Here is a 24,672-nt window from a genome sequence, read left to right as displayed (position 1 = left end):
AGAACACTGCGCATGTGCAGCACGCGAGTGCGGCCAATCATTATGCGATCGCATCCCGGGACCCGGATATGTACTCTGCCTAAGTCCCTCTGCACATCTTACGTCTGCACTACCTGCAACATGGTGCACAGTTAAAAAAAAATAAAACCTAAAATAGGGCATGTGTTTCTTCTACAGTATCTCCAGTATATTTGACGTCTGAGTATTTCACTTCTGAGTGAATACACTGTACTCTGAATGTGTAGTTGTGTACATATGCTTATAGGAGGAGATGTATCAAGCTCAGGGCCGTAACTAGGGGTGTGCGACCACACAGAGAGCACGGTAGCATCCTTTGGATGCTACAGGCATGCACCCTACCGTGTATACCGGTGTATGCAACATCTTCAAGATGCTCCGTGTTCACTGCCGCCCTACTGAGATCTGAAGCCCCACCCCCTATGTGCAACATCATGACATCATGGGGGTCATTCCGAGTTGATCGCTCGCTAGCTAGTTTTAGCAGCCGTGCAAACACTATGCCGCCGCCCACTGGGGAGTGTATTTTAGCTTAGCAGAAGTGCGAACGCATGTGCAGCCGAGCTCTGAAAAAACAGTTTGTGCAGTTTCAGAGTAGCTCTGAACCTACTCAGCACTTGCGATCACTTCAGCCTATTCCTGTCCGGAGTTGACGTCATACACCCGCCCAGCGAACGCCCAGCCACGCCTGCGTTTTTGCAAACACTCCCTGAAAACGGTCAGTTGACACCCAGAAACACCCCCTTCCTGTCAATCTTCTTGCGGCCGTCAGTGCGAAGGAAAACTTCACTAGAACCTGAGCACAACCACAAAGAGCTTTGTACCCGTACGTCGCGCATGCGCATTGCGGCCCATACGCATGCGCATAAATTACGTTTTATCACCTGATCGCTGCGCTGTGAAAATCGGCAGCGAGCAATCAACTCGGAATGACCCCCCATGTGCAAAGGGGACGGGGCCTGCATAGGGAGCTTTGATCAAACTTTCTAAAAGAGTGGAGAAGTCGCCCATAGCAACTGTCACATATATTATTTATAGTTGACACTCGAACAAATGCTTTGGGTTTCAATATAATCTATTATTACTATACAACTGACAAACTACCATAATTAGGAATCCAATTAAATAGAACCAGCAGTTCCTACTGCATTTTCCTCTGTGAAATACTCTGATAATGCGAGTACAGTGCTATAACTTACCGTTCCCAAAGGTCTCCAAATGTCAAACTCAACAAAGCCGTTGTCCTTACTCCGCAATGCTCGTTTAGTGATTCAGACAACTTCAAGCTATAACAGGTAGACCAGGAAACATTATACGTCTGATATTTCATTCCTCATGTTGGGAGGCTTGTTGTGCCATTCACTGAGCTGACATTGTTCACATCTGCAGTGACCCCGTCATCACTAAGGGCAACGGACAACATTCATTAAAATAAGCAATATTATTTGTTAGTGTAGTCAGGTGAGTAGTGTGAAAACCTGTCAGTAACTGATGTTTTATTGTTCTAGAATGAATTATTCCTCTCTGCTGGGACTGTGGTCTGCATTTTGCTTCCTACAAGGTTGGTGTGCAGCTTAAACATAAAATTCATTATAAATGTAATAACCTGTCTGTAATAACGTGTCTGCAAAGTCCTAACCCTTTACTCCAATTGTAACTCCCACTACATAGCTACTTATTTTGTGTAATAACTTTCTTCTTTACATTTTGTGTATCTTTCAATTTAGTTTTAAGTATTTTAAAAACTACAGTATTTAATATTTTAAATTATATTAAAGCTCACTACCTCCTACAGTGCCACTTCCGTTTTGCTAACCTGTCTCGGGGGCATATTTATCAAAACTTGGGGAGGAATAAAGTGGAGAGGGATAAAGCACCAAACACTGGGCTCCTAACTGTCATTTACAGGCTGTGTTTGAAAAATTGCAAGAGATGATTGGTTAGTACATTATCCCTCTCCACTTTATCACTTTCCAGGATTGGCTAAATCTCCTTCTTAGTATGTTACAAAACCTAGGCCAATCAACAGGTAAGTGGTGGCGGTGGTCACATGACTGACACCAGCATTCTGACAATTAGAATGCCAACAGTGGATGGGGTAATTATTTCACTCCTCTCTGTCCCCTACCCTAACCCTAGCCCACCTGGGGTGGTGGCTAGGGCTAAGATAGTGGTGGTGGAGACTAGGGCTAAGTCGCCGGGGGTGGCAGCTATGGCTAAGATTCGGGGGTTGGCGGCTACGACTCCCCCCCCCCACCCCCTCTAGTGGCTAACTCTAACACCCACCCCCCACCCCTAACCCGGGTCCTAACCCTAATAGTGGTCCCGATACTTTCCTTTGGGATGCCAGCGTTCAGTGTTCCTGCACTGTGATTCTGAGTGGTGTCGGGATTCCGGCGTCGGTCACATGACCGCCGGAATCCCGACTGCTGGAATGCTAACCGCATCCCATGCATTTACCTTTGCAGAAGTATAATTGTTTTATTGCTTTGCACATACTTGGGCTGGCAGAGCCGGCCCTAACCAATATGATGCCCTAGGCAAGATTTTGGCTGGTGCCCCCTAGCACCACCGCTGGTTCCACCTCTGACCTTGCACCTCTTTCCCAGCACCATTACCCCTCACCCACAGAAGTCCTTATTTTGGTGTTTGTACCCCTATATTTTAAATAGGAACAATTCGCACATTTGGCGCACAGCCCAAAAAGGGGTGTGTTTTTACTGGCAAGGGGCATGGCCACACAATAGTAACCCCAATTCCAATTACGCCACACAGTACTGCAACTTTATTCACATTTGATCATGCGATAGTGTCCATAATTCATATTACATCCCACAGCAGTATCACTTTACCTTATAAACGTTACTCCTCACATTACATCACACTGAATTGCTCCTTATTCACATTATACCACACCATATTGCTCTTTATTCACATTAGACGACACAGTAATGCCCTTTCTATATGCAATGCCACATAGTAGAGCACCTTATACACATAATGCCACACATTAGTAATGCATTTATACACATAATTCCACACAGTAATGCTTCTTACACATATGAGACACATTATTAATGTCCTTATAAACATAATGAGCCTTACACATTATGGCAACCTTTATTAATGCCCTTTTACGTATAATGTTCCTTACACATATGCCGCACATTATTAATGCCCTTATACACATAATGGCACACATAGTGCCCCCTACACATTTGCTGCACATTTTTAGTGCCCCCATACACATGATACACATACAGTAGTACCCTGTTACACATATGCCGCAAATTATTAATGCCCTTATACACATAATGACAGACATACAGTAGTACCCTGTTACACATATGCCGCACATTATTAATGCCCTTATACACATAATGACACACATAGTGCCCCTTACACATATGTTGCACATTGTTAATGCATTATTACATGACACACATAATGCTCCTTACACATATTCCAAACACTACTGCACAACCAACCCACTCACATGCACACAGCACTCACACTGCCACTAACACTGTGACCTCTGCCTCTGCTTGGATACAGATGTGTCCTCATACATCTTACCTCAATGCTAACGTCGGGCACATTTGTATGAAAATGCATCTTATTTGCATTGCTATGTGGCTAGGATGCACAAGCAGCTTCTGCTGATTAAAATGATATGCAGCATGCCTATATACTGTGTGAGACTGTGGCTGTATCTGCATATGAAATGCTACATACAGAATATAGGCATGCCGCATATCATTTTAATCAGCAGAAGCTGCTGATGCCCCTAGGCATGCCAGATGCCCTAGGCAATTGCCTAGATTGCCTATGTCTATGGCCGGCTCTGTGGGCTGGTGTGAAGTTGCACATACAGTGAGTCCATTTTGCTCACAGTTCTTGCATGTACGCCAGTGAGCAACTATGGGTGAATCAGAGTCAAACGCAACATCAGTCACATGGGCATAACTGGATGGTCATAAGTCGTTGGCACGCTGCTGATGAGTACACATCCACAGGCCAATCTGATGCACAAGCAGTTTAATCGCATCTCCATTTGCCGGTTAAGCGTAAATTGCTCAAGTTATGCGCATGCAAACATAGTAGATTTTCACACATATATGGAGCTGTATGCATCTCCAGATGGTTACACAGGCGCCTGGTGTACATGTCATCTCCATCAGTATGTACAGATGTGCCCTCATTCACCAAGTCTCAATAATCCATCTGGCGCAAGACGCCCAGCGCCACTGAGCCGCTCTTAAGCACATAGCAGAGGCAGCAACTTACACCGTTCAGGAATTAGTATTAAACATTTGCAAAGTCACAGATGAAGCACAACGGAACATGCTGTGAGAAAAGCCACGGACACTGCATCACAGCACTTTGTATACAGATTCATACCCAGTCGCACACAGAAACACAAATGTTGCACATCATATAGATCAGTATGAGCAGCAATGTAGTTTTGTTGCATCAAGTCAGAATCCCATCAGATAACGGAGGTAAGTACAGGGGTTGGGGTTAGGCACTAGAGGTAGGGTTAGGCTGCAGTGGTGGGGGAGGTTAGGGTTAGGCAGCAGGGGGCAGTAAGGTTTAGACTGCATGCATGGGAGGTTAGGGTTAGGCTGCAGTGGTGGGGGAGGTTAGGGTTAGGCAGCAGGGGGCAGTAAGGTTTAGACTGCATGCGTGGTAGGTTAGGGTTAGGCTGCAGTGGTGGGGGAGTTAATGGTTAGGCAGCAGGGGGCAGTAAGGTTTAGACTGCATGCGTGGGAGGTTAGGGTTAGGCTGCAGTGGTGCAGGAGGTTATGGTTAGGCAGCAAGGGGCAGTAAGGTTTAGACTGCATGCGTGGGAGGTTAGGGTTAGGCTGCAGTGGTGGGGGGAAATTAGGGTTAGGTAGCAGGGGCCAGTTAGGTTCAGACTGAATGCATGGGAGGTTAGGGTTAGGCTGCAGTGGTGGGGGAGGTTATGGTTAGGCAGCAGGGGCCAGTTAGGGTTAGCCTGCATGCGTGGGATGTTATGGTTAGGCTGCAGTGGTGGGGGAGGTTATGGTTAGGCTGCAGTGGTGGTGGAGGTTATGGTTAGGCAGCAGGGGCCAGTTAGGTTCAGACTGAATGCATGGGAGGTTAGGGTTAGGCTGCAGTGGTGGGGGAGGTTAGGGTTAGGCAGCAGGGGCCAGTTAGGTTCAGACTGAATGCATGGGAGGTTAGGGTTAGGCTGCAGTGGTGGGGGAGGTTAGGGTTAGGCAGCAGGGGCCAGTTAGGTTTAGACTGAATGCATGGGAGGTTAGGGTTAGGCTGCAGTGGTGGGGGAGTTTATGGTTAGGCAGCAGGGGGCAGTTAGGTTCAGATTGCATGCATGGGAGGTTAAGGTTAGGCTGCAGTGGTGGGGGAGGTTAGAGTTAGGCAGCAGGGGGCAGTTAGGGTTAGCCTGCATGCGTGGGATGTTAGGCTTAGGCTTCGGGAAGGGTGAGTTAGGGTTAGGGATAGGAATAAGGGTAGGGGTAGGGTGAAACACTTTCCCTGGAGCCATCAGGATTCTGACCGTGAGTATCCCACTGTCGATCTTCTGTCTGTCAGGATCCCGACTGTCGTTATTTTGTTCCCAGCACTAAGGATCACAATACTAGTATGTCGGCATGTCGTGTTCGATATACCCCTATACCCCTTCTTCATGTCAATATTCTGAATGTTGAGAATATATCAGCCTGTGTGTACCCAGGCCAGCATGATGCTGAAGACTCCCGTACCTTCCGGGAAACTAGGTAAGTATGTGTAAGTGCACTCTTGTGATGGACGCAGACAACTCTAATGAGCCCATGTATCTCTAAGATAATTCTACAATGTGTCTGTGCTAAAATGTTCCTCATTTCTTCACAGCTCAATCAAAGTCAATATTGTACCCATTCTGGCAGAATGACACTAAAACTCCAAAGGTGGATGATGGGAGTTCCTCAGAAATTAAATTGTCCCTCCCTTTTATATTCTTTGGTGTTCCATACAAAGCACTCTATGTAAGTAGCTACTAATCTATAATCTATAATTGTAAGATATTGCATTTTCTTTATTATATGGCCAAAAGCACGTTGCTCCACGAGTAGGTCTGAATTTGGTAATTGTTAATTGCAAGAAATTGATTGAATCTGCATTAATTCCATATACAGCTCTGAAATGCCACTGGATGGAACTCTTCTTTGTCTATAATAGCTGTTCATGTAGAACAGTGGTTGCCACATTCGGTCCTCAAGGATCCCCAACAGGTCACGATTTTCAGGTCTCCTCGCAGAAGTGAAATCATTTGCTCCACGTGTGGATCTTTTAAAATATGTCAGTGAGTAATGAATACACCTGTGCACCTGCCAGGTGATCTGGAAAACATGAACTGTTGGGGGTGCTTGAGAACCAAATTTGGGAACCCCTGATGTAGAACAATAGAGAGAGTGTGACAAGAATGTTTCCTACAATGGTACCTAACCCTTGGTTGCTGCCGCTGTGCTTCCTATTAGACTGTTATGGCGCTGATGCAGCAATGTTTATAAACCATGGGGTCTATTTACTAAGCCTTGGATGGAGATAAAGTGGACAGAGTTAAAGTACCAGCCAATCAGCTCCTAACTGTCATTTTTCAAACCCAGCCTGTGACATGACAGTTAGGAGCTGATTAGCTTGTACTTTATCTCCGTCCACTTACCGCCACCCAAGGCTTAGTACATAGACCCCCATGTACTTGTCCTGGATTGTCTTGTACTGTAAGTCACTATTTTCTTGCTTTGGTCATCTGTTGATGCATTTTGTTGGGCACTGCAGAACCTTTGTGGCACCATTTACATAAAGGATAGTAATAATAACCCTGCACTATCAGATTTTTTTTCTAATGTGTTTATAACACCAATGTTTCATATGAATCAGATCTGAGTATTTCCCATTAAAATGCATGTACAGGAATGTTAGCTATTTTCTATCCAGTAGTGCGGACAGGATACAGAAAAGTTTATTTAAATAGCTGTAATCTGCATGAAACGTCATCTGGAACTGTGCTGGTTAGACAAATGGAACCTATTGTAAGCCCGGCTTTCTCCTGCCAAGCACTGAGCAGCAGGGTCATTGTTAAAATTTGTAATACCCCTTTCTCACCAAACCGGGGCCAGCCAGGTCCAAGTATGGTGTGAAAGGGTCTACCCGGGTCGTGTTACCTGGGAATCCAACACTAGTAGCTACCTGGGTTAAACCTGTCACCAACCCAGGTAGCCCATGATGTGAACGGTGTGACGCAGGTTGAGGTAAAAGCTTTCAGAGAGCCGGATCACCGGCGCTTGGAGTTGATGTCATCGACTGTGATTGTGGCTTGCTCAATGACTGTCCTTTGACTTTTCCTAGGTTAACAACAATGGAGTGATCTCCTTCAATGTTCTTGTCAGCCAGTTCACTCCAGAAGCTTTCCCGTTATCCGATGGTCGCGCCTTCATTGCTCCTTTTTGGGCAGATGTTCACAATGGAATACGAGGGGAAATCTACTACCGGGAAACCACAGATCGGGCCATCCTGAAAAGGGCTACCAAGGAAATCAGGAAGCACTTCAGAACTCTCTCTTTCACAGCCACCTGGGTCTTCCTGGTCACATGGGATGAGGTCACCTTCTACGGAGGCAGCAGCACCACTCCTGTAATGCAACAAATCAAATCTATAGTAGATAATTCATTTTAAAATCTTAGAAAAACTGTTCTTTTTTAAGTGATTTTGCTAGGAATGCAGTTCTTTTTCTTCTTCTTCTTCTTCTTCTCCTCCTCCTCCTTCTCCTCCTCCTCCTCCTCCTCCTCCTCCTTTTCCTCCTCCTCCTCCTTTTCCTCCTCCTCCTCCTCCTCCTTTTCCTCCTCCTTTTCCTCCTCCTCCTCCTTTTCCTCCTCCTCCTCCTTTTCCTCCTCCTCCTCCTCCTCCTCCTTTTCCTCCTCCTCCTCCTCCTTTTCCTCCTCCTCCTCCTTTTCCTCCTCCTCCTTTTCCTCTTCCTCCTCCTCCTCCTTTTCCTCTTCCTCCTCCTCCTCCTTTTCCTCTTCCTCCTCCTTTTCCTCCTCCTCCTCCTCCTCCTTTTCCTCCTTCTTCTTTCAAAGCATCATTGTTGATAGGTTAACAACTGTCCATCTAATCAACCTTAAGCTTATATGTGTAATGCATGACTGTTGCTCCAGCTCCCAAGATTGTTGGTAAGAAAAATAGATTCTTTTTTTCACAAAATGATTAATTAATTAACCTAAAATAATATGTTTGTGAGCCTATTATTCTACATCTCCAAACTAAGGGGGTCATTCCGAGTTGTTCACTCGCAAGCTGCTTTTAGCAGCTTTGCACACGCTAAGCCGCCGCCTACTGGGAGTGAATCTTAGCTTATCAAAATTGCGAACGAAAGATTCGCAATATTGCGAAAAGACTTCTCTGTGCAGCTTCTGAGTAGCTCGAGACTTACTCTGCCAGTGCGATCAGTTCAGTGCTTGTCGTTCCTGGTTTGACGTCACAAACACACCCAGCGTTCGCCCAGACACTCCTCCGTTTCTCCAGCCACTCCCGCGTTTTTCCCAGAAACAGAAACGTTATTTCCCACACGCCCATAAAACAGCCAGTTTCCGCCCAGAAACACCCACTTCCTGTCAATCACATTACGATCACCAGAACGAAGAAAAAACCTCGTAATGCCGTGAGTAAAATTCCTAACTGCATAGCAAATTTACTTCGCGCAGTCGCACTGCGGACATTGCGCATGCGCATTAGCGACTAATCGCTCCGTTGCGAGAAAAAAATAACGAGCGAACAACTCGGAATGACCCCCTAAATGGGCTACATTGGCTTTACATTAGCTGCTAGCAAAGCCCCATCACAATAGATGCAAGCCCCAGAGTCCAAATGGCTCTTTGTTGACTGTAAAATAATCATACACGCCAATTGTTCTGAGGATTTTCTGTCTCAATGTCACCTGCCAGTCTGGAAAAGATGATAAGAGAAGATAGAAGGGCTTTTCATGATACTTTAATTACATTGTTAGGTGAATACATTTCAAGCTCTGCTGGTTTCAGACGGGACATCAAGCTTTGCAATGTTTAATTATGTGGAGATCACGTGGACCACAGGGACAGCGAGTGGCGGAGACCCTCTCACTGGCTTAGGCGGTGTCATGGCACAGGTAAGAATGGAGAAACGTTTTCGAATATGACTTTTAGAAAGATTCATTTAGCTTTTGATGTTTATATACATTTTATCAGGAAATACAGAAAAAAACAAAAAAACATGTCTTCTGGCATGATGGGGGGAATTCAATTGTGGACGAATGCATTAGCCTGCTGAATCAGCGTGGCTGCTGTGCTTTAGAGCAGCAGGATTTCGCACAAAACTATTTGCTACCCAATAGGGCAGCAAGCACTTTTGTGTGTACTTCTGGGCGAAGGGTGCGAGATGGACTGCCGTTGCTGGCATTTAGACACTGCGGCAACTGCAATTCACACTCTTCACCAGCAATCGAATGCCCCCCAAATGCCACTTTACCGATATTATGACAATTTTTTTGCAAATACTAAACAGATGTATATTAAAATAATAACAACTGTAATAGTAGTAAAACCTTTTCAGCATCGTAATGTTTTCTCAATATTTATCTATTGCTGTAATATATAAACAAAAACCTTCTAAATCTGTTGTGCACAATTGTATTGCTTAATGCAGTGGTTCTCAAACTGTGTGCCGTGGCACCATGGAGTGCCTCAGGACACTTGCAGGGGTGCCTTAGATTGGTGGTCCAGGACCAATTTAAATTATTTATGGTCAATGTAATAGGCAAAACAAGTGCTAGTGGCTGCCAGTCATAAAATATGTGGACAAACAGATGCAAATCCTGTCCCACACCACATAACTGACCCTAAGCATAACAGATAAAGACAATTTACTTAATTTAATATTTCTTTATACATTTCTCAAAAAGAAACTATGGGCCTAGGGGTGCCATGAAAAAAATTCTGACGCTCTAGAGCACCGCAATTCCAAAAAGTTTGGGAACCACTGGCTTATGTATTGCAAGGTCATGAATGAATCTACTATATTCTGTGCAATGCATTCTCATGTTACTGTTCACTCTGTGTCCATTCAGCTCTGCATGCATGGAAGGTTTCCTTGTAGCGTGTTGTCAGTACAGAGGTTTCTCCCTAACCTCTAGTGCTAAGGTCACTGATGTCAGCTGATCAATCAGGGACACCGATCCTCAATATGAGTCTCCCAGGGCTGCACTGATTGTCAGGATATTGGTATTAAACTGCACTGCTTCATAGTACTGAGCAATCACATGTTCTGGACAGCTGTCAGATCTGTAGTATTATTAAATAATACCCTGCTACAGATTAAGGGGTCTATTTACTAAGCCTTAGATCAGTGATGGCTAACCTTGACACTCCAGCTGTTTTTGAACTACACATCCCAGCATGCCTTGCTACAGTTTTGCTATTTGGCCATTCTAAAACTGATGCAGGGCATGCTGGGATGTGTAGTTCAACAACAGCTGGAGTGTTAAGGTTAGCCATCACTGCCTTAGATGGAGATAAGGTACCAGCCAATCAGCTCCTAACTGACATGTCACAGGTGGGTTTGAAGAATGACAGTTAGGAGCCGATTTGCTGATACTTTATCTCCATCCACTTTATCCCCATCAGAGGCTTAGTAAATAGACCCCTATGAGCCTGATTAAAAAATGGACGTCTTTGGACCCCCTGTTCTATGAAAATATGCAACGGCAGCAGGAGGCATCTTTTGTGATTAGATGCCACCTGCATGATTGTGTGATCCTCTCCTGCATCCGAGCAGGGCTGCCATTAGAAATTGTGTGGGCCCAAGACTGAACGCAGCACTCCAACCCTATATGATGTCACCCTTCATGACATCACATATAAGTGGTACACTTCTGACCTGCAGGAACGATTCACAGGGGGGCTGATGCTCAGGGAAGATTTGTTGCAGCTCTCCAGCTGTAAGTGATAGGAGCCAGGGACGGGCCCCTTCTATGTCCGCAGGCTGCAGCATGAGAGGGGTGTGTGGTCCTATGTTGTGTCATTAATGAACACACTATGTGTATTTAAAACGTTTATTATTATTTTATAACAGAACATAATAAAGTGAACAAAATCAGAGCAAAATTAGGATTTAATTAAAGACAATTAATACAGGCTATAAATTGCTAATGAAGACAAATGTGTTACAGGGTAGTGAACTTGACTCTCCTAGTTAGAGGTTAATATACCCGGCACTTACGGGTTTTACTGGTCGCACATGCACACCAGTTACATGCGATGGGGGTGAGGCAGAGCCTTTCCTGTCTTACTAACGTTAAACCAGGGGTTTGACTGTATAAAGTATATGACAAATACAAAGAATATGTTAGAAATATCTTCTTTTTATTATTCTAATGATTTTTATAGTCAAATCGCTGCAGTAAAAAGTCTATGGCAGGTGAGGCAGTGCCGCCCCCCCAGCCTATCTTATCCACACATCTCTGAGCAAAACTTACCAAAATTCCAGCAGTATAAACTGCTGCATCTGTGTATAATGCACACATGTATATACTGCTACATCTGTGTATAATGCCCACATGTATATACTGCTGCACCTGTGCATAATGTCCACATGTATATACTGCTGCACCTGTGTATAATGCACACATGTATATACTGCTGCACCTGTGTATAATGTACACATGTATATACTGCTGCAGCTGTGTATAATGCACACATGTATATACTGCTGCACCTGTGTATAATGCACATATGTATATACTGCTGCACCTGTGTATAATGCACACATGTATATACCGCTGCATCTGTGTATAATGCACACATGTATACATACCTCCCAACTGTCCCGATTTTCGCGGGACAGTCCCGTTTTTTGGGGACTGTCCCGCGGTCCCACCCGCGGTGGGGGGGGCAGTTGGGAGTCTCTGACTCTCGCTGCCCTGCTTAGCAGAGCAGCGGTGAATAGACGCTGTGCGCATGCGCACAGCGTCTATTCACTTGAGTCAGAGGGAGAGGGGGCATGCCAGCGGCTCACAGAGCGCTGGGCATGCCCCCTCAGTGACGAAAACAGGGGCGTGGCTCGTGATCGCGGTCCTCCCGCGAAGCCACGCCCTCTTTTTTGGTCACGCCCCCGACTTTGGGAGCGCGCGCGGCTTTGCCGCGCGTGTGTCCCTCTGTCAGCGAAGAAAAAGTTGGGAGGTATGTGTATATACTGCTGCACCTGTGTATAATGTACACATATATATACTGCTGCACCTGTGTATAATGCCCATATATATGTACTGCTGCACCTGTGTATAATGCCCATATATATGTACTGCTGCACCTGTGTATAATGCCCATATATATGTACTGCTGCACCTGTGTATAATGCACATATGAAACCTTTGGCTCATATATTGTGTGTAAATCTAGCTCTGTTACTAGCCAGTGCCTCCTGAGCCATTTAACTCGATGCACGTCCCTGATGCACACATCACTGTCAGCTGGAGTTTCTCAGCGTTAGTTGGTCTATTGGCTCCTGCAGACATAATGTTGCCTTATTTCTAACTTAATGCTAAATCTGCTGCTTCCTTGTATTCCTATGTATTGTCTAGTCCATATTGTCAGTTGTTTCCTTGTCAACCTTTGACCCTGTCGACCTTTTCTACTTTGTACCTTTTCCATGTCAACCTTTTGACCCTGCTGACTTTTTGACCCTGTCGTCCTTTTGCATGTCAACCACTAGGGGTCGACATATTGACGGTCTGTCTTTTACATGGAGAGCTATTGGTCCACACCCATCACAGTAATGTCCAGTTTAGAGAATAATGAATTCCCTACTTTATATCAGGAATGGTACTTCTCCCGGGATAGACTCCCTGCAATATGCAATTCTCTAATGGCGGTAACCCTGTACACTTTGCTCTGCCTTATCCTGTCTTGAATCTATCTATTTTGTCTGCCAATATGAGTTTTTGTGGGAGTGCATTCCAAAGATTCACTGTTCTCACTATAAAGGACCCGCTTGGCCACTGAAGATGAAATCTTTTCTCTCCTACCCACAAGGGGTGACCTAGTGTTCTCCGCGGAGACCTGATACTGCTCTGGTTGCCAGAGACTTCCATCTCCAGACTGGGAATATGTTTCTATACTGTACAATGATCATATCTCCAAATAAATGTCTGGTCTGCTGTAAAAAAATCTGTCAGTCTTTCCGCATAATGGTACATACATGCTGGTGTTTCTAAAATGACTGTTATATACTTCTTTTCACATTTGTAAAATGCATGTAAATGAGGCTCATATTTGAAATCATTGGTGTTTGTATTCTAGTTTCATTTAGGTGTTTTGCAATAGAAGTCATCTCAAATGTTATTTGCTCCACACCTGTTTTCTGATTTAATACATTGCAAAGAATACATACTGTATGCTAGATGATGCTTCACCAGTATTATGTATTCTTTCTTCTGAGTCGAGGGGTAAATTTACTACAGTATATGGAACTTTTCAAAGGCACCACATCTTAGGTGGTTTCAATCACTGGATTTTAAGAGTCATTAATATTAAATAACACGATTGGGGGCAGATGTATTAACCTGGAGAAGGCATAAGGAAGTGATAAACCAGTGAGGTGATAAACGCACCAGCCAATCTCTCCAGGTTAATACATCTGCCCCCACTGGTTTTGTATTTAATATTTTTACTCCTTTAAATCCATCGGCTGAAAAGTGCCATGTAATAAAATATCCATGTCCTTTTTATAAATATCTTGCTCTAGATGCCGCAGTTTTACATTCTATGTAGTTGTCAAATTCTATGGTGCACAAATATACTTTCCAGTCATGGATTTCCCCAACAGAGTTGAAATAAGTGCTTCACGTTACCACTGAAAAACCTTTAAATATAAAAGTATTTAAAAAAAAATACAAATATTCTGTATATTCTGGATGAGTCTTCAGTTTCATTTACACCTCTCTTTGTCCTTGCTATTTGGATTGTGGTGGGGAGTGTTTGGGGGGGGGGGGGGGGGTAATCAAAGCTAAGCAAGAGACAAAGTACTGACCAATCAACTTCTACTGGTCATGTTATAGGCTATGTTTGAAAAAAATGTCAATTAGGAGCTGTTTTGTTGGTACTTTATCTCTCTCCACTTTGCCTCTCTCCAAGCTCCTTTGATACATACACACCTTGGTCTCTGTGGCTAATCATGAAAATGCCACCAACGCGTTTCCACTGTTAAGACTTTTTCAAGGTAGTGTAGGACATTCAGCTGTACAGACATTTCTGCCCTTTGAATTATTTGCAAATTGGAATTAGGGGGGAGATGTACTAAGCCTTGAAAAGTGATAAATTGCAGGGTGATAAAGTACCAGCCAATCAGCTCCTAACTGCCATGTTACAGGCTGGGTTTGAAAAATGACAGCTAGGAGCTGGTTGGTTGCTACTTTATCACCGTGAAATGTATCACATCTGGCCCATAAGGCCCGTTCACACTGGCCGTTCTCCCATCCAAGTACTGACCAGGCCCTGCAATGCATAGCTTCCAAGATCAGATGAGGTTGGGCATACCCAGTGCGATCTGACCGTAAGTAAATAGGTTCTAACACATACCAGCAATATGAGATCACTGACACGTGAAAGACTTTCCTATAAACTTAAAATATACTGTTGCACACAAACGTGCACTATTGATCTATGAGGAGTTTTACACCTGTTGTCCAGTTCTCCTAGAGGACTTTACATGCTCTTTATTCCTGTTACCCGTGTGTTCTACTTGTTATACTCTAGCTACATAACCTTTGTGTTGCATCCAGAGTATTTATTGTTTACCGCTAATGTATGCCACATTGATTTCTATTTCTCTAACGTCCTAGAGGATGCTGGGACTCAGTAAGGACCATGGGGATAGACGGGTTCCGCAGGAGACATGGGCGCTTTAAGAAAGACTTTGACTCTGGGTGTGCACTGGCTCCTCCCTCTATGCCCCTCCTCCAGACCTCAGTTTAATACTGTTCCCAGAGGAGATGGGTGCACTGCAGGGAGCTCTCCTGAGTTTCCTGCTGAGAAAGTATTTTAATTAGGTTTTTTATTTTCAGGGAGCACTGCTGGCAACAGACTCCCTGCATCGTGGGACTGAGGAGAGAGAAACAGCCCTACTTCTCTGAGTTTCAAGGTCCTGTTTCTTAGGCTACTGGACACCATTAGCTCCAGAGGGAGTCGGAACACAGGTCTCACCCTGGAGTTCGTCCCAGAGCCGCGCCGCCGTCCTCCTCGCAGAGCCAGAAGATAGAAGTCGGGTGAGTATGAGAAGAAAGAAGGCTTCAAAGGCGGCAGAAGTCTTCGTGATCTTCACTGAGGTAACGCACAGCACTGCAGCTGTGCACCATTGCTCCCATACACCTCACACACTCCGGTCACTGTAAGGGTGCAGGGCACAGGGGGGGCGCCCTGGGCAGCAATATAAACCTCTATTATGGCATAAACACATATATACATGTACAGCTGGGCACTGTACATGTACATAAAGAGCCCCCGCCATGTTTTTGAATAATTTGAGCGGGACAGAAGCCCGCCGCCGAGGGGGCGGGGCTTCTCCCTCAGCACTCACCAGCGCCATTTTTCTCCACAGCACAGCGCTGAGAGGAAGCTCCCCGGACTCTCCCCTGCTTACTGAGGTAACAGTGGGTTTTTCAAGAGGGGGCACATAATTAGCGAAAAACAAGTTATGTCAGCGCTACTGGGGAAAACATTCTGTGTTTTGCCTGGGTTATATAGCGCTGGGGTGTGTGCTGGCATACTCTCTCTTTGTCTCTCCAAAGGGCCTGGTGGGGAACTGTCTTCAGATAAGAGCTTTCCTGTGTGTGTGGGGTGTGTCGGTACGCGTGTGTCGACATGTATGAAGTGGAAGGCTCACCTAAGGATGAGAGGGAGTGTATGAATGTCAGATCTCCGTCGGCAGCGCCGACACCGGACTGGATGGAGATGTGGAATGTCTTGAGTGCTAATGTTAATTTATTACACAAGAGATTAGACAAGGCTGAGGCTAGGGAACAGTCAGGCCTGTCCCTGTGTCACCGGGACCTTCCGGGTCTCAGAAACGCACATTGTCCCAAATAATGGACACAGATACCGACACGGATTCAGACTCCAGTGTCGACTATGAGGAGGCAAAATTACAGCAAAAAGTGGCTAAGGGCATTCGATATATGATTATTGCAATAAAAGTGGTTTTGCATATCACGGAGGAACCCCCTGTCCCTGACAAGAGGGTACACATGTATAAAGAGAAAAAGCCTGAGGTCACTTTTCCATCCTCGTATGAGCTGAGCGAGCTGTGCGAAAAGGCTTGGGAATCTCCAGACAAGAGGCTGCAGATTCCCAAAACGATTCTTATGGCGCAGGGGCGTCGGAATAGGGGGGGCAAGGGGGCAGCTCGCTCCCCCCAAAACTTGAGAGAGGCGCCATCCACCCGGACGCCTGTGCAGCCGCCAGCTTCAGCGCTGCCCGTACTGCTGTATTAGCAGCAGTGTGTCCGGCACCACTGCTAATACAGCAGCACGTTACCCAGTAGCGTGGCTCGCGATGCACGGAGGCGCCTGCCTGGAAAGCCGCTCTCCCCGCTCCGCAGCTTGCTGCACCTGTCACACTGCTGACAGGTTGTGGCAAGCTACAGCGGTGGAGGAGGGAGCACTTCACCGCGATTCCCTGGCTGGGTCTCTCCCCCCTCGTTACTCTGATGCACCGCTCTGCAGTGTCAGGCGCCCGTCAGTGGAGTGGATCCTGGGTCAGGAGGACAGAGTCACAGAGGTCAGGAGTAGAGGCAATGGGAACCTCCCCTGTTATCAGTCCTCCTCTCTGCTCTGCCTCCTGAGTGCCGGCCGGGGACTGGATGTGCGGTGAGGGGGAGGCACGATCACGGCTAGACTGAAGTGAGGCACAGCCCTGCCTGCACAGTGCACATATTACAAATATCGTGGCTCACCAGCATTGTGACAGCCTAGCCACACAGACGTGAAGAGAACCCGGCCGCAGAAGTAAGCATCACTACTATTGTAATTAAATCATCTCCTCTTCTGCATCTGCTCAACCAGTGCAGCCCCTGGAGGGAGTAAAGCTCTGTCCCCAGCCACAGTATCAGGCTGTGTTCCTGCTCACACACACGCAGCAGGCATGCTGCTGCCACCTGAGACTCCAGTAACATTTGTGAAGGCAAACATGGCCCCAGGGGCCCCTGAGACCTGATGCCACCACATACATCAGGTCCACCCCTCCCCACCCTGCTCCCCTTCCCACCTACTGTATTTCATAACGGCGGCTGGATTCAAACATATTCTGGTGAGAACACTGTCATTGTCACCCACAGTCTCTCCCCAGTCACCCACTACCTTTCCCCAGTCGCCCGCTGCCTCTCCCTATCATCCTTTTCCTCTCACTGTCACCGTCTGCCTTCCCGTCACCATATGCCTCTCGCTGTCATCCACTGTCACCCTATGCCACTTCCTGTCACACTCTGCTTCCCTTTGTCACCCACTGCCTTTCCCTTGTCACCCACTGCCTCTTCCTTTCATCTCTACCTGTCACTACCTGTCTCTTCATCACACACAGCCTCTCTCGCTGTTACCCACTGCCTCCCATCTTTCTCACCCACTGACTACCCAGCCACGCACTGCCTCTGCCTGTCTGCAACTCCCATCATCCACTGACTCTCTGTCACCTTCTCCCTATCACCTTCTACCTCTCTGTCACCTATTGACTCCTCAGTCACCACCTGCTTTCCACTGCCTCCCCCTGCCACCTTCGGCCTCTCCCATCACTGATTGTCTCCTCACCCATCTACCGCTCCCTGACAATCACTGCCTCTCCCTGTCACCCTCTGTCTCTCATAGCCACCTCTACCTGACACCCACTGACTCACCAGTCACCATTGGATTCTCCTGCTGTCACCCACTGCTTCTTCCCAGTCATCCACTTCCTCTGCCCTTATGGTGGGGGAGGGTGGGCCAGAGCATAGATTTGCATCTGTGCCCACCACTCGCAAGTTCCTCCACTGCGCACTCCCATCCCATCCACTAACTTGACAGAGACACATCAGCGGCGCATCCACACCAACTCCTCCCCGGCACCAAGCACCGCAGTCACGCCCGCATCCCCGCTGACTTCACACACCCTGTACTGCTAGGGAGAAAGAAAGAATGCTCTTGTGTGGGCGCACTCTTAAAGAGCCTTCTTTCTTTCTCCCTAGCAGTACATGTTGTGTCTTGATCTGGGTGCACCACCAAGTAGGACGGGAATTTGGGATTCTTCCTGACCATAATTGTCCAACTTTTGGTTAAATACAATAATACTTCTCTACTTTGCTTGACCAGTGCCTGATCGCCCTTTGTCTTCAATGCGACTTCACACACCCGCCTGCCTGTACACTGCTACTGGGTCCGTACTATTCTCTCAGGATGTTGGGTGCAGCGCTGTACGGTGATCATCAAGCACGCCGGCACCACATGCCATTCTGGGAGGGAGAAGTACTGTGTTGCTAACTAGAGGAGGACCTGTCTTGCAGTCAGGCCCGGTGTAATCCGCTCAGCAAGGGTATGCAAAACAGGGAGGCGCCGGGCTGGAGAGCTGCTCTCCCTGCTGTGCATCTGCCGCCTGTCATACTGTAGAGGCAGCAGCACCGTCAGCGTGAGAAGCACGTCTCTTCCCGGCGTCGGCTACCTCACTTCCTCTTCTCGTTGCGGTGCTGGCAACAAGAAGCGTATCTTCTTCACCCGTCCACCCGGCGATCTTCTCTAGAGTCAGATGAGGTCACGGTCTCCCTTCCTTCTCCTCCCCACCTCTCAATTTAGTGTTCAGCACTACACCCCTCTCCTCCTGTGGATGTTATGTATAAAAGGCAAAGTCTTAGATCCCGGCAGTGGGCGCAGCGTGTCCCCTCGTGGGCTTGCTGCACTCTCCATGCTTTGGGCCCGGTGGCGACTGTTGGGCGCCACAGGGTTCTATTCCCCCTTGGGCTGTGATGTGGACCACCACCCAAGTGGGGAAACCAGCCGGTATTGCAGCGGGTGACGGGATTGCGGCGTCTGTATATTGACTGCCAGGATCCTGTCCAATGGTCAGTTGACTGCCTCCTCCTGAATTATGACATTACTAAGGATTCCATGTGGTGTGATACGGGAGGAAGTCCATGGGGGGGACACCGTGAGTTACCACACCGGGTGACACCAACCCTAGTGACGCCTCTGCCCTGATGTTCGCAGCTGCAGACATGCGACTGGGTAAGAAGGAGCAGCTCGGAGCTGGGATTATTAATGCCAGCGGCCCTCCTCTGCTAGCAATATATCATTACATCACTGTAGTTGTATGCCCCCCCCCCCCCCCCTACCAGGGGAATGTTTAGATCTCCCGACAAGCTCAACTTCCTTTCCTCACCCATCTGCATGTAGCCCCGCCCCAGGTCTCCTGCTACTCCTCTGTTCTCCTCCTCCTCCCTGTGAATCCCCTGGCTGGACTGGATAGAGGCCCTCACAAGATTCCCAGGTGTGATTCTTTCCCCTATGTCCAAAATGTCTATGTGCCTCTTTCCCTATATCTCCATCTGTGCCTCTTTCCCCTATATCCCATCTTTGCCTCTTTCCTCTATGTCCTCATGTGTGCCTCTTTCCTCTATGTCCCCATGTGTGCCTCTTTCCTCTATGTCCCCATGTGTGCCTCTTTCCTCTATGTCCCCATGTGTGCCTCTTTACCCTATATCCACATGTCTGCCTCTTCCCCCTATATCCCCATCTGTGCCTCTTACCCCTGTGTCCCCATGTGCACCTCTTTCCCCACCCCTCCAACTGTGCCTTACCCCTACCCTTTCTATGCCTCAGTCCTCTTCCCCATTAGTGCCTCTGCTCACTTTGCTATATACTGTACAGTCTGTATATCTATGGTATGTTCCCTATTCATGCCTCTGTCCCCTCTGTCTGTGTCTGATACCCCCCCTTTCCCTCCCTCTTTACCTCTGCTCCCTATGCCATCTGTACCTCTGTCCTTCTCCTCCATGTAATGTGTATAATGGGCTATATCCAACGTAACATGTATAATGGGCTCTACCAGGCGTAATGTGTACAAGCGGCTCTACCAGGCGTAATTTGTAAATGCTGCTCTACCAGGTGTAATGTGTAAACGCTGCTCTACCAGGCGTAATGTGTAAACGCTGCTCTACCAGGTGTAATGTGTAAACGCTGCTCTACCAGGCGTAATGTGTGTAATGGGATCTACTAGGCATAATGTGTACAAGGGGCTATATCCGGCATAATATGTATAATGGGCTCTACCTGGCGTAATGTGTATAGGGGCTCTACCAGGCGTAATGTGTATAGGGGCTCTACCAGGCATAATGTGTACAAGTGGCTCTGTCCGGCATAATGTGTGTATTGAGCTCTACCTGGCATAATGTGTGTAATGGGCTTTACCTGGCATAATGTGTATAAGGGGATCTACCAGGTGTAATTTGTGCAAGCAGCCACTCCCAGCTGCTTCATAGAGACCTGTCTAAGGTGGCCAGAAGTTAGGGGCGCCAAACTGAGATTTTATCCTGCCCCCCCAACCAAAAAACGTTCTGACGCCCCTGTTATGGCGTATCCTTTCCCGCAGACGGATAGGATACGATGGGAGTCTTCTCCTAAGGTGGACAAGGCTTTAACACGTTTATCAAAAAAGATAGCGCTGCCATCACAAGATACGGCTACCCTCAAGGATGCTGCTGATCGCAGACAGGAGGTTACCATGAAGTCCATTTACACACATTCAGGTACAATTCTTAGACCGGCAATGGCGTCGGCCTGGGTTTGTAGTGCTGTCGCAGCATGGATAAGGATACCATTTTAATGACCCTATGACCTGCGTTATATATGAGGGATGCTCAAAGAGACATTTGTTTGCTAAGTTCCAGAATAAACGCTATGTCTGTTTCTGCTAGGCGAGTCTTATGGACCCGGCAGTGGACGGGTGATGCTGACTCAAAGAGGCATATGGAGTCTTTGCTGTACAAAGGTGAGGAGTTATTTGGAGAAGGCCTCTCGGACCTCGTCTCCACAGCTACGGCAGGTAAATCTAATTTTTTGCCTTATGTTCCCTCACAGCCTAAGAAAGCGCCTCATTATCAAATGCAGTCCTTTCGTTCGAATAAAAGCAAAAGAGTACGAGGATCGTCCTTTCTTGCCAGAAGTAAGGGCAGAGGAAAAAAGCTGCACACAGCTAGTTCCCAGGAACAGAAGTCCTCCCCTGCCTCTGCAAAATCCACCGCATGACGCTGGGGCTTCCCTGGGGGAGTCCGCTCAAGTGGGGGCATGTCTTCGACTTTTCAGCCACATCTGGGTTCATTCACAGGTGGATCCCTGGGCAATAGAAATTGTTTCTCAGGGATACAAGCTGGAATTCGAAGAGGTGCCTCCTCGCCGTTTTTTCAAATCGGCTCTACCTGCGGCTCCCTCAGAGAGGGCGTTAGTGTTGAATGCAATACAAAAATTGTAACTTCAACAGGTAGTGGTCAAGGTTCCTCTACTGCAGCAAGGAAAGGGTTATTACTCAACCCTGTTTGTGGTTCCGAAACCGGACGGTTCGGTCAGACCCATTTTGAATTTAAAATCCCTGAACTAATACTTGAAAAAGTTCAAGTTCAAGATGGAATCGCTCAGGGCGGTCATCGCCAGCCTGGAAGGGGGGGATTTTATGGTTTCCCTGGACATAAAGGATGCATACCTTCATGTTCCAATATTTCCTCCTCATCAGGCGTTCCTGAGATTTGCTGTACAGGATTGTCATTACCAATTCCAGACGTTGCCGTTTGGGCTTTCAACGGCCCCGAGGATTTTCACCAAGATAATGGCGGAAATGATGGTGCTCCTACGCAAGCGAGGGGTCACAATTATCCCGTACTTGGACAATCTCCTCATAAAAGCGAGATCTCGGGAGAAGTTACTGGACAGCGTGTCTCTGTCTTTGAAGGTGTTACAGCAACACGGCTGGATTCTCAATATCCCGAAGTCACAGTTGGTTCCTACGACGCGTCTGACCTTCTTGGGCTTGATTTTGGACACAGACCAGAAGAAGGTTTTTCTTCCAGTGGAAAAGCTCAGGAGCTCATGACTCTGGTCAGGAACCTATTGAAGCCAAAACAGGTGTCAGTGCATCACTGCACTCGAGTCCTGGGGAAAATGGTGGCATCGTACGAAGCCATTCCCTTCGGCAGGTTCCATGCGATGACCTTCCAATGGGACCTACTGGACAAATGGTCCGGGTCACATCTACAAATGCATCAGAGGATCACCCTGTCCCCGAGAGCCAGGGTGTCTCTCCTGTGGTGGCTGCAGAGTGCTCACCTCCTAGAGGGTCGCAGGTTCGGCATTCAGGACTGGAACCTGGTGACCACAGACGCAAGTCTCCGAGGTTGGGGAGCAGTCACACAGGGAAGAAATTTCCAAGGTCTTTGGTCGAGTCTAGAGACTTGTCTCCACATCAACATCCTGGAGTTGAGGGCCATATACAACGCCCTGCGTCAAGCGGAGGCATTACTTCGCGACAAACCAGTTCTGATTCAGCCGGACAATGTCACCGCAGTAGCTCATGTAAACCGCCAAGGCGGCACAAGGAGCAGGGTGGCAATGGCGGAAGCCACCAGGATTCTTCGCTGGGCGGAACATCATGTAAGCGCACTGTCAGCAGTGTTCATTCCGGGAGTGGACAACTGGGAAGCAGACTTCCTCAGCAGACACGACCTGCATCCGGGAGAGTGGGGACTTCATCAGCAAGTCTTCGCGCAGATCGCAAGTCGGTGGGGACTGCCCCAAATAGACATGATGGCGTCCCGTCTCAACACAAAGTTAAAAAGGTATTGCGCCAGGTCAAGAGATCCTCAGGCGATAGCTGTGGACGCCCTGGTGACACCGTGGGTGTTTCGGTCGGTTTATGTGTTTCCTCCTCTTCCTCTCATACCCAAGGTGTTGAGAATAATAAGACAGAGAAGAGTGAGAACAATCTTCATTGTTCCAGATTGGCCACGAAGGACTTGGTATCCGGATCTACAGGAATTGCTCACAGAAGATCCGTGGCCTCTTTTTCTAAGACAGGACCTGCTGCAGCAGGGGCCCTGTCTGTTCCAAGACTTACCGCGGCTGCGTTTGACGGCATGGCGGTTGAACGCCGGATCCTAGCAAAAAAAAGTATTCCGGATGAGGTCATTCCTACGCTAATAAAGGCTAGGAAGGACGTGACATCGAAACATTATCACCGAATATGGAGAAAATATGTTTCTTGGTGTTAGGCCAGGAATGCTCCTACGGAGGAATTCCATCTGGGTCGTCTCCTTCACTTCCTGCAAACTGGAGTGAATTTGGGCCTAAAATTAGGCTCCATAAATGTTCAGATTTCGGCCTTATCCATTTTCTTTCAAAAGGAATTGGCCTCTCTACCTGAAGTACAGACTTTTGTTAAGGGAGTACTGCATATTCAGCCTCCTTTTGTACCTCCGGTGGTGCCTTGGAACCTTCACATGGTGTTAAGTTTCCTTAAGTCACATTGGTTTGAACCACTCAAAACGGTGGAGTTAAAATATCTCACTTGGAAGGTGGTCATGTTGCTAGCCTTGGCTTTGGCTAGGCGAGTCTCGGAATTGGCGGCTTTATCACATAAAAGCCCCTATCTGGTTTTTCATGTGGATAGGGCGGAATTGCGGACTCGTCCTCAATTCCTACCTAAAGTGGTTTCATCATTTCATATGAATCAACCTATTGTTGTGCCTGTGGCTACGCGTGACTTGGAAGATTCCGAGTCCCTGGATGTGGTCAGGGCTTTGAAAATTTACGTGGCCAGAACGGCTAGTGTCAGAAAAACAGAAGCACTATTTGTCCTGTATGCAGCCAACAAGGTCGGCGCTCCTGCTTCAAAGCAGACTATTGCTCGCTGGATCTGTAACACGATTCAGCAGACGCATTCTACGGCAGGATTGCCGTTACAAAAATCGGTTAGGGCCCATTCCACTAGGAAGGTGGGCTCTTCTTGGGCGGCTGCCCGAGGGGTCTCGGCACTACAGCTGTGCCGAGCTGCTACTTGGTCGGGGTCAAACACCTTTGCAAAGTTCTATAAGTTTGATACCGTGGCTGAGGAGGACCTCCTGTTTGCTCAATCGGTGCTGCAGAGTCATCCGCACTCTCCCACCCGTTTGGGAGCTTTGGTATAATCCCCATGGTCCTTACGGAGTCCCAGCATCCTCTAGGACGTTAGAGAAAATAAGATTTTAAACCTACCGGTAAATCTTTTTCTCGTAGTCCGTAGAGGATGCTGGGTGCCCGTCCCAAGTGCGGACTATTTCTGCAAGACTTGTATATAGTTATTGCTTAAATAAGGGTTATGTAATAGTTTAATCGGTTTTGGACTGAAACTATGTTGTTTTTCATACTGTTAACTGGTTAGTTTAATGCAAGTTATACGGTGGGATTGGTGTGGCTGGTATGAATCTTGCCCTTGGGTTAACTAAAATCCTTTCCTCGTACTGTCTATCTCCTCTGGGCACAGTTTTTCTAACTGAGGTCTGGAGGAGAGGCAGAGAGGGAGGAGCCAGTGCACACCCAGAGTCAAAGTCTTTTTTAAAGTGCCCATG

At 47.3% G+C, this 24,672-nt stretch overlaps 1 protein-coding gene across 1 annotated transcript in view; it reads left to right on the top strand.

Annotated features, from left to right (window-relative positions):
* The first annotated feature begins 1,527 nt into the window (after positions 1 to 1,527).
* TECTA (tectorin alpha) overlaps positions 1,528 to 24,672 on the top strand; it is a 203,238-nt gene continuing 180,093 nt past the window's right edge. The window contains exons 1-4 of the mRNA XM_063943496.1: positions 1,528 to 1,579; positions 5,896 to 6,029; positions 7,393 to 7,677; positions 9,047 to 9,184. Of these exons, the coding sequence (XP_063799566.1) occupies positions 1,528 to 1,579; positions 5,896 to 6,029; positions 7,393 to 7,677; positions 9,047 to 9,184 (609 nt within the window). The remainder of the gene's footprint in view (positions 1,580 to 5,895; positions 6,030 to 7,392; positions 7,678 to 9,046; positions 9,185 to 24,672) is intronic.

Source organism: Pseudophryne corroboree, chromosome 10 (assembly GCF_028390025.1).
Source record: "Pseudophryne corroboree isolate aPseCor3 chromosome 10, aPseCor3.hap2, whole genome shotgun sequence".
Classification (NCBI taxonomy): domain Eukaryota; kingdom Metazoa; phylum Chordata; class Amphibia; order Anura; family Myobatrachidae; genus Pseudophryne; species Pseudophryne corroboree.
Note: the sequence above shows the minus strand (reverse complement) of the source record. Positions and strands in the feature narration are given on the sequence as shown.